The sequence below is a fragment of the Aquila chrysaetos genome, chromosome 12 (assembly GCF_900496995.4).
Source record: "Aquila chrysaetos chrysaetos chromosome 12, bAquChr1.4, whole genome shotgun sequence".
NCBI lineage: Eukaryota > Metazoa > Chordata > Aves > Accipitriformes > Accipitridae > Aquila > Aquila chrysaetos.
The window spans coordinates 10218425-10228802 of NC_044015.1; the positions used below are offsets into that span (position 1 = coordinate 10218425).

General features: G+C 37.8%; 1 protein-coding gene across 8 annotated transcripts in view; it reads right to left on the reverse strand.

Annotated features, from left to right (window-relative positions):
- Window positions 1-10378, reverse strand: part of RALGPS2 (Ral GEF with PH domain and SH3 binding motif 2) — a 128788-nt gene that overhangs the window by 26618 nt on the left and 91792 nt on the right. For all 8 annotated transcript variants that reach the window (XM_041127778.1, XM_041127777.1, XM_041127774.1 and 5 more), the window contains 5 exons: window positions 9416-9553; window positions 8417-8507; window positions 5654-5721; window positions 4846-4981; window positions 3857-4008 (listed from right to left, as the gene is read on the reverse strand). In XM_041127778.1, the coding sequence (XP_040983712.1) occupies window positions 3857-4008; window positions 4846-4981; window positions 5654-5721; window positions 8417-8507; window positions 9416-9553 (585 nt within the window). The remainder of the gene's footprint in view (window positions 1-3856; window positions 4009-4845; window positions 4982-5653; window positions 5722-8416; window positions 8508-9415; window positions 9554-10378) is intronic.

Consider the following 10378-nt stretch of genomic DNA (forward strand, 5'->3'; position numbering starts at 1 on the left):
GAGTGTATACAGTGACCTCATCAAAACAGAGGGATCGCAGAACAAAACTATCTCGTAGCTTTAAGACTTACTGATAGCAAGTAGTGGGGGTTCTCAATGAACTTTTTCACTGCAAAGTATAAGCATCTGTCCCAATTTAATAAAAGCAGATATTCTGGATTGTCTGCACAAAACAGACATTTTCAGCAATATTCACCAGTCTGTATTTTCATCTGTTACCTGTCAAAAGTCTCTCTGCAGTCAACAGAAATAAAGTGGGGTTTTAGGACACAAGTCATCTAACCTCTTTTTAGCCACCCACCTAAGAATGAGATGAATCATATCCTTGAAGGTCTTAATTCTGTACATGATTATAAAGAACTCCAAATGCAGCTGCCTCCACTACAAACATCTAAAACTTAGAAGAGACCATTTCCTCTTTGTTACATTCTTGAATTCAGGAGAAAATTTCCCATCTGATATTGTATATACAACTGGTCAAGTGTTTCTTCCTTCTAATTAGGATAGCCTTGGCACTGCTGGAAAAAGATTTCTCACTTTTGTTCAGATAACAAGCACCTATGTTACAAAGTAAAATAGCAACAGAACCAGATGTACATCTCCCTTACTCTAACATAATATACAACCATCTGCTGAACACAGTGTCATAGTTCTAGGAACAAGAACTCTTTTGACTCAAGCACAAGAAATTAATATAACGGGGGCTGTATCTTTAAGTTTTTTTGAGCTCTAGGTTTTTGCAGAATGAGTTGAATGTACACAATCAGCCTCCAGACCCTGAAATTAAGAAAAGAAACTGGTAAAGATCTCTGACTATGACTGTCATGTTACAGATAGGCCTACTTTCAGGAAATCCCATACTTGGGTCACTTTCTGCATTGCTGCTCCTTTAGGAATCATTCATTGCAAAAAAACCCCCCAAAACAAAAACAAAAAACCACTTAGTGTATCCTTCATATCTAAAAGATTAAGTACATTGATGTAAAAATTTTGGTATGCTATGTGCTATTACCAGAATGGATCATCTATCTTTCCCAGCACAACACAATCAAAATTGTCCATCATCACTTAAATGTGTGTTTTTAGTTTAGACACACATGCACTGCTGGATTAACTGCTCAGTTTTATGCTTATATGCAGAACAGAATTTCATCCAGCCATGAATCTCAAACCTAGTGATACTCTAACTGATCTCTATCACAGATTGAAAGCTTCTATCACAGGGATAACTGAAGAAATCCAAGTGGAAGAGTCCTGATGTATCTGAAGAAGTTTTGTGTGTTCACCAGTGGAAAGAAACAGTACTCTGATGAATCTTTGTAACATGCCTATAAATTGCTTTACTGAATTGTAAATGGACTACAGTAATCTGTTAACAGCAAAGGCAACTCAGACACGAGGCCTGATTAAAAAAATGCATGAACTAACTATTTAGATAAAGCATCATAACGTTACAGTGCTGCATACAAACATCCTATAGACACTGTTGTTACATTGCTACTTGTTTGATATTTGTTGTAGAGGCAGATTATATCAGATGCTCCAATATGAAAGGATCAGAAAGGTCTGAACACCTCTGAGCCCTCAAAACACAAGAGTGATTTAAAGTAGTATTACAGTCATCTTTAGGGTCACATTCAAGGTGCTGGCGTATCAGAAATACTGTCCATGTTCTGAAGAGGGATCATTTATCCAAACAGTTGAGTCCTATAAGGCTTATATCTAAGAAAAGGTAGTCCTGTTTCTAGAGCAACAGGTTTAAATCCACATTTATGGGCAAAGTGAGGAATAATACTCTCTTCAGTACACACATTCAGAAGTCATTTTCCTGACCGTCTTTTGAAGTTGTGTTGTAGAACACTGTAAACCTCCTCTCTGCTGCAGTGACTGTACTATTTCCAAGTACTGAGTAAATAGACTACTTCAAACACGATGGAGGAGCTTAGCAGCTTCAATCAACTTCCTTAAATCCTGCTGAAGCAGCAGTACAGAATGTCAGACATCTTATATTTCCAAGAATTCTTCAGTAACAGGTACTGCAAGCCTCCAGAACTTACCCTCTTCCTCCATACGTATTTTTAGCATCTCTGCTAATCTTTTGTGTCACTGAAATTTTCATAATCAAGAAGCAGCAAAAATAACAATGATGCTAGACTGTCAAACCAGTGATAAAACTAAAGTATCCGAGTATGGGGAGGCTGGAGATGGAATAGAATGGGAAAGGGGAAGTTCTAACCACAAATCCTGATCTTAAACAGCAACCGTATGCATTTTGTGTTACAAGTGATTTATAGAAAAGTCTTCTGAAGTGGCAATTTTGTTCCAACTTGTAAGGGTGACTACATCAAGTCAATAAGGTTGTGCCTGAGCTAAGCAAGAGAACAGAGTTGAAAAATTCAGAGATGAGACAAAGTAGGAAAACCCTGTATTCTCCAAAATGTCTAGATGGTGACTAGTTTTTAGTTGTACCTCATGAAAAACTGCATGTCAGCACTGGCAAACCTTCCCTGCTAGGCTCTAATGGAGATAAATAAATAATTTACCCTGGAAAAAAGGATCAACTGCAGAAAAGTTTCTTAGCTATTTAGATAGAAAACATTAGTAAAAAACTGCACTGAGAAAAGGGCAATGCTACATCTCAACAAAGGTGACAAAAGTTTGGTTCTCCTGTATTGTGCAATCCCTGAGAATGCAAGCTGTCTGTATGCTGATAAGAAGTACCATCCCTGATAGATGATTTTGAAATGGCAAACTTTGCCACAGCAGAGAACCTGTAGAAAACAGAGACAGGCAATGCACATTTAATAGTGGAAGCTGTCTGATGTGAACAGATTCAAACTTCTTTAGTCTAAGCTAGTTCCACAAATGTACTTAACATACTTTTTTTAAATTATTGCCTTTAGATATTTGATTTTTTCCACATGAAAAATATATTTAATGTTTGCTCAGAATATGGCCTTCTCCTCAAGAAAATACATGAACAGCTCCTGAAAACAGCATAATTTGAAACTGTGTACCTTGTTTCTCTCCATGAAGGCTAAAAAGCAAAACTTTTTAAAAATTAAGTTATCCAAAGAAATGCGTAACACTGCAAAAATCTTTTATTACCATAAATGCATAAAAACTGAACACTGTTGAATTCTATCAAGCTAATAATTTTGAGAAAAAGGACTGATAGAGGTTCCATTTGTCAACCCTGGCTGCAGTTAGGTGGATGTGAGAGGCACTTTCCCTGCCCTCCCTCCACTTTAAGGATCTGTGCACAACAGGAAAAAAGAGCAACTGCTGTCACATTAAGAAACTTGGGAAGCAGAAGTTCTCAAAAGAAGAATACCCTAAATACTTGAAGATATATAACTTTCCAAAATGAAGTAGATTCTGACATTTTGAAGTACCTGAAAGCTAAATTGCTATCTACTCCTGACAAAAGTCAGGAGTATTTAGAGATTATGCTCTTAAAAGGCTGTCAGCAATTTACACTTCTCTCAGTCAATTTGATATGGCATTTTAAATAGAAATGCTACCACAAGACATTTCTAATTTGGATTGATTTAGGGGGAAAAAAAGAGAATAGGAAATGGTGCCCTGTACTTCCCTCCACCCCCATCAAGGAAGAGGAGGAGTATCAGAGGATATCATTAAAGAGGATATAAAAAATAAAAATCTGCTTTTTTTATAATTTGTCAGTTCATGCTGTATAAATTAAGTTGCCCTCCTCCACTTAAATTTATCAAATTTGTTCTAAAATAGAACTGGTATTTTAGAATAGTACCGCAGCTTGTACAATCACCAGCTAATCATGCTAAAATCTTTATTAAAAGAGCATGTACTGCACAGGTATGTTTACAGTTCCTACCTATTGAAATTCCACTAGAAAGGGTGGAGCTTTCTGCCTGCCCTCGGGATGGGACATGAGGCTCCATGACGCTGTCATCCAGTAGGTGCCTTGGTCCTGCATTGGGGAATGTTGCGCTTTTAAATTCAGCTGTATTCATTTTGTGAATGAAACTAGAAATGAACAAGGATAAAACTGTTACAACATTATCTTTGATAGACTTCAAAAGTTGTTGCTTTAACATCCTGAAGGATTGTATGCAGTGTGTTCTGAATACCAAACTAAATCATGGCTCAAATCATAAGCAATTGGGCACAAACTATATTATCTATAGGAATTGCTAGTCTTAAAACTGCACAGCACTCTTGGAGCAAAGAGAAAGTCAGAGGTACTTTAAAAATTACTTTCAATATCCTAAGGTATTTTTGTCTTACTATAACACTTACATAATTGAACTTTAGAAATGCATTCTAGCTCATTAAAGGGAAACTTACACGATATAAGTTAAGAGATCAATTACTGAATAGCTACAATCTTACATTTTGAAAGGATGGCAAGGGAATTGATGACATAATGTTCAAGATATTAATTAGAAATACACCTATGTAGAAAAAAAACCTGAAGCCATTACTCTACAAAGTTATATGAAAGTCTGCAAAGGAGGTCTCACTATAAAAATACCAATAAAGCAATTATTTCATTTTGAATTTAAAAGAATTACACTGGCATTGAGTTGCTAATAAGTGATAGTTTTGTCATTCAGAAAGAGTCTATTTTGGCTAACTCATTGGCTATTCTTATCATCATAACAGCTGCACAGTCCTCCTACTTTGACTAATTCTCTTTGGTTGGGATAGTACCATTATAGTTCTGAGCTTGCACTTTTGCCACAAAGTGGTCTCTAAGCGAAGTATTGTGTACAAATCATGCTACTTTTTAAAAGCAAAGCTTTTGTATTGAAAGATGATACATCCAAAGCTTAGGATTTTCAGGTTAAATAAAATGCTGACTTGTATCCCAGACTGTGACATTTCCTATGTCCATGCGGTATCAGGTTCCTAGGTGAAGGGGGTGTTGGTGGTAGCAAGGCTCCTTCAGCTGCAACATTTTTCCGTCCACTTTGTGGAGACGCTCCGACTTCAGAGCCTGGGTACAAAAAAAGACGTTACTCCCAAGTAACTTTAAAATTACTGTCAGGGTTACTTCTCAGAAAATTGTGGAAGAGTTGCACAAAATTTCCTAAACTCAATTTGTAAGAGATAGCCTGTAATAAAACTCATCGATATACTCATATTGGTAATTAAAAAAAAAGTATACTTTAGATTTTTTGCACAGGATTAAAAATAAACGCACTTATTTCAAATAGACCATCTAGTTACAAGTATTTTGTGTCCTAAAGGTTGCTGCATTAGCTACATTGGCATTAAACAGGTCCCACTGATTCTACGTTTTGAAACTCCTGCCTTCAGCCGCTTTTGGCATTGATCAAAAATAACGTACTTCTTTGGAAGCATATTATCCCATGAAAAGTTTAGATGAAGGCCCTTCTGTCTAGACACAAGGGATGAGTATTTAATAGCTCTTCACCCCAAATGACACTAACAAGTTAGTGCCACAATACATACAAGAACCTAAAAACCTGACTCAATTCCTTGAAAGAATTTCTTTACAGATCACCTTTAGACTTTTTTATTACAAATATACAGTGTTTATACTTCACACTTCTTTATTAGCCTCAGGCAAATATTTTCCATGTTTGCAACTCAAAAATAATGCATTTGACAACCTCAAGTCTTCTCACATTTATTAAGCATTTACCTACTAAATCTTCTCTGGAAGCAGCAGAGTGGGGGGTGCTGGTCCCTGGTTCTATCTTTAATGAAAGTCTGCATTAAAGAAGCATTAAAAATTACTTTATCAGGAAATAGAAGCATACAAAAGTAAGTTTTTGAAAAATTATTTCTTTAAATTGACAATTGAAAGCTGCCTGCTTCTATAATTGCAAGAAACACTATAAAGTTAATACAAACTGTGCATAGTTATCTTTAGCACACACTATATCCAAACATTCTTTTTTTATTTCTTGGGGTGGAAAAAGCCCTACTACTGCAACAGGGCCCAGGATTCAAAAAATTACATGCTAGTGCATAATGTAGTAAATGAGACTATTGCTTTAGTTCATATAGACCAGGGCAGTTTTGCAATACCACGCTGAAGGAGGACGAGACTCAACAGCAAAACCTTGGCTACAGCACAGCCCTGCAACGTCTTCTGCAACAGGGAAGCTGACGCAGCTGGCACAGCCAGCCACAAGCAGCCAAACAGCCACCAGCTGCCATCTTCACCCTCTGCGAGCAAAAGCTCAACATGAGCTGTTAACAAGGTGTGGCAAAGTCACACTGTGGAAGGAGCAGGGGAAAAGGCCATTGCTCTGCATTGGCACCACCCTCCAGAGAAAACATAGCCACACATAAGCCAGGACCTACACGGCCCTGGGACTGCTAACAGATACATGAAACTCAGTGGCAATACCACTGCTCTAGCATAAAAACTGGGAAGAATAAAAAGTATACAATTGCTCCCTCCACCTTAGCTAAAATATTGATATTTACTGCGCTTCATATTTTCAATTTTTCTATGAAGTGCACTGATGTGCCAGGCCAAGCCTTTTGTCTTTACTGGTCTAAAAGCCAAAATCCTTCTTTAGCATTTTGGAAAATCCACTATCAACTTGACTGTATCCATAATTCAAGCTTTTTCTAACGGGCACTTTTTAACGCCATTTCCAACAGTACCAAAAAGAGGGCAGGCTCCAGGAGCAGAGAACTCCAGCAAGATCAAGCATATCTTGTCCACACAGTTTGCAGAACTAGAATCTTTGAAATTAGCAGGGTTGGAAAAGCATCTACTTAATTTTGGGGAGAAAAACTTTGACGTTTGACAGCTCTTCTCCCTCCCATCCCCAGACAGTTTAGCAGTGATTCATTGCAATTTTAAAAATTATTTTTTAAAAATAAAATAAAATCTTTTAGGAAGAAAAAATGTATTCAAGTCACAATGGCTGTTCTCCAACTTCAGCCTTTTTGCAGACAACTTAGGGGGATAAAAAGTAAAATAATCACTTACTTTAAGAATAGTTCTTCAAAATACAGTCCTCCCCCATAAAAAATTCAGTTTGGAGATGTACAAAACCCATAAGTGTAAAAACAGACTTTCTGAATAGACCCACGTTTCTGCATTATGTGCAATTGTCTCCACTTCCCTGCTATCAAAACAGGGGTTGTACAGGATGAACAGACTGTAGCTCCTTCAGCAACAAAATTCCCACTAGTAGTAAATCCTACCTAATGAAGGCGGAGGAAGGTGGAGTGAGGAATTCATGAAAACAATATGCCACTAAGAGGCAGACACTGCAGTTGAGGAACTTGGGTTTGGGATGTTGGGTTTTTTTGTTTGTTTGTTTTTTCTCCTTCAAATGTTTGACCACAGAACTGCACTTTCAAAATCAGGCTATAGAACATTCCGGCCAAAAGGTAAAGCTGGATGCTTGGGTACGAACATGCAGAGAACAATTTACAAATCTTAGAAGCAAAGCCAAGCACCTAAGCCCTCGTTAACTGTTCTTTGATATAAACTGAAAGGTCCCCATTTGCTGCCTTTTAGTAAATCCAAGGTAGGGCTATTAAATGGTAAAGCATGTCTGTTCCTCTAGTGTGCACAGCCCTCCCACCATTCAAATGTAGCTACACAAGCAACCAATTCAACACAACTGAGGTGACAAACTTCCTGGGCGGGCAGGATGGGAATAGGTGGGGAACCTCTGTGAGCAGATCAGCCAATGAACAAAAGCTTGCTTCATATGCAACAGAATTGCTTTAGGTTTTTTTCCTACCCTCAGGGCTTGTTCCTGTCTCTTGCCAGAGATTTCCATCCCCCAGTTTTGCTGGATGCCAAATCACTTAATACAGTAATAATCTTTTAATTAAGAAAGTAGAAACCTCTGGTTTCAGGTGGTATGCTGGGAAGAATGCACGGGGACACAGATGGACAATAACTTGCCTCTCAAAAATCAAGTGCTTACATTTTACTCACACTGTATAACCTAATCAAAGAGAAAAATATAAATTGAAAGTGAAATATATATGAAAGTGAAAGCCTTAAGTCACCCTCAGTAAGACCTTGGGACTGGATACACAAATGACTTTGTTTTGATGAAAAATGACATAAGCTATCTCCAATCATGGGATCCATCTTATTGACTGAACTGTGTTACATGTGAGCCAGAAGTATGGAGTCTCCGTTAGCGAACACTCGAAGAGGTCTGCAGATCAAATCAACAGACCAAACAGACCTGAAAGCTAGGGCTTGTTGCAGTCAGGCATAGAAAAGGAAGGAGATATGCCATCCAGCATGCCGAACATTGCCTTGAGCACAGGACACTGCTGTAACCTCACTACTTGGAACTGGTGCATCTGAGATGCATAATCCTGCGATACAAGTGCTATCTTAAAAGTGACAGGCTTTGTGTTATAAAAGTTACTTTGTAACAAGTTACAGTCAGTTATAGCATTTCATACTTACTTGTAATTATCATCTTCTACAAACTTTTGTAGTTCTTCTATGTACTGAACCGAGTTTAGGTATTTTTGGACATGAGGCAACAGAGGAATATCTGGAGAACAGATGACAATCGTTATCACTGTACCATTCACTGGTAAGCAAAGTTATTTTCCAGAAACTATTTAAACAGAATCAGATCTCTTGCCTTTTTTTGTAAGATGGAGGTACAAACTACAGTCCCTACTGATGTTGAAATTTTTGTCCTTCATAGCAATTCTCATGTGTTGAGCTGACATTCCCCACATCCATAAAGCCAGGTATGTATCCCCCTAGAGCTGCTCTGCTTATCAGAGCACGTGTAAGGGAAAAATGAGAGCGCACCCCTGGCCAAACTGAAGGCCCAAACCTGGAACCTGGAGGGTTGTATCTGAGGACTCCTTCACAGCCCGCATTCTCATTATATTGAGCTTTCAGTGAAGCCACAATCCTGTGCTAATTCATATTACATCAGCACAAACACAGCCTTACGACTAAGAGAATTGTGAGGGAGACCACTTTTGAAGAAAAAATACATTATCTGATCTATGAACAGAACTATAAATGTCCAAAAGACAAGCTGAACGTATTTTATCATCTCCAGTAAAAGTACTACTCCAAAAGCAATCCTATTATTTTTAGAGTTTATAGTCATAAAATTATGAAACACAGGGATACAAGTTTATAACGTACTAGTAAAACTACTGTTAAGTACAACGTATTCCATATTTTTCATCAGAAAATATGTACTGCAAAAATGTGTGTGCTGTAAGAAAAGGGCAATTTTATTCTGTCTCCTCACACTGATGCTCTGTCATAACCAACAATACCAGAATAAACCAGACTTTTGGGCTGAGAGGATGAAGGAGAGTGCTAATGGCATTCAAACGCGTTAGGCTTTACTTACATTGCATTACAGAAGACGAATATTAAAGCTTTTAAAGTTGTTCTCTTTAATACTGCAGTATTTACACACTAGCTTACCATATTCACAAGACTGCTGTAGATCTGAGATAATTCGAAGAATGTTGTTCATTAAATTGGTTCTTTGCTCGCTTTCCAGAATGCTCCCTGTTGATGGGTAGGCAGAGTCAATATACGTCAAGTCTGACAGATAAATACCTGAATAAGATTAGAATGAAAAGTTTATTCAGTGTCTCACATGTAGCAGAAAAACTCACAAAACAATATTTTGAAGAATTTTGGCTTTCATTGACTAACACACATGCAGGCTTAACAACAGCATTACCCCAGTAGAGTATTTTGGATTTACCCGAGAAATCATTTCGACAAGATCTCCAAGAGCCTTCCTTCAGACCTCAAACAGTAATAATACTTGCACTTACAGGAAAGTACATCACCATGCCTCCCTTGTCTGGCACTGAATTTGCACTCTCCTCCATCACTTAATCCTTAGTTTTGTCAACTTTATCTCAGCTGTATTTGCAGATGCTGAGGGTATGAGTACAGCTAGGTTTCTGTGTGCAAGGTTTCATTCTCTGTATGACGAATCACAGTGGGAGGCAGAGAGGATCCTTTCCTCCTGCATCACACTAGGCATGTACTAGCTGACTTTGTCTTTAACAGTGTCATTATTCCCAATGATTTTAGAAGGTCTACTACTTCATTCCTCTAATTCAGTAATTAAAAAAATAATAGAAAGAAAAATCATATTATCTATAACTCTTCAAGCTGAATAGAAACTCAAACTCAACTTGCAGCAACATAGGAAAAGTTGACTAGGCAAAAGTACACTCTGATTGGAATGTGGTATGAATCCCGCAGTTGACATTAACTGCAACTCCAAAGATCCAACAGCCTTATAGATAAGTCTCTTCAAGTCTTCCACCTGCTTTCTTCCCCACCACCATTGTAATCTTACCACACTTTCAACCCCTTGATCATGTAGAGGAAAATTCTCCTCCTCACATACTAATGCTGTAGATA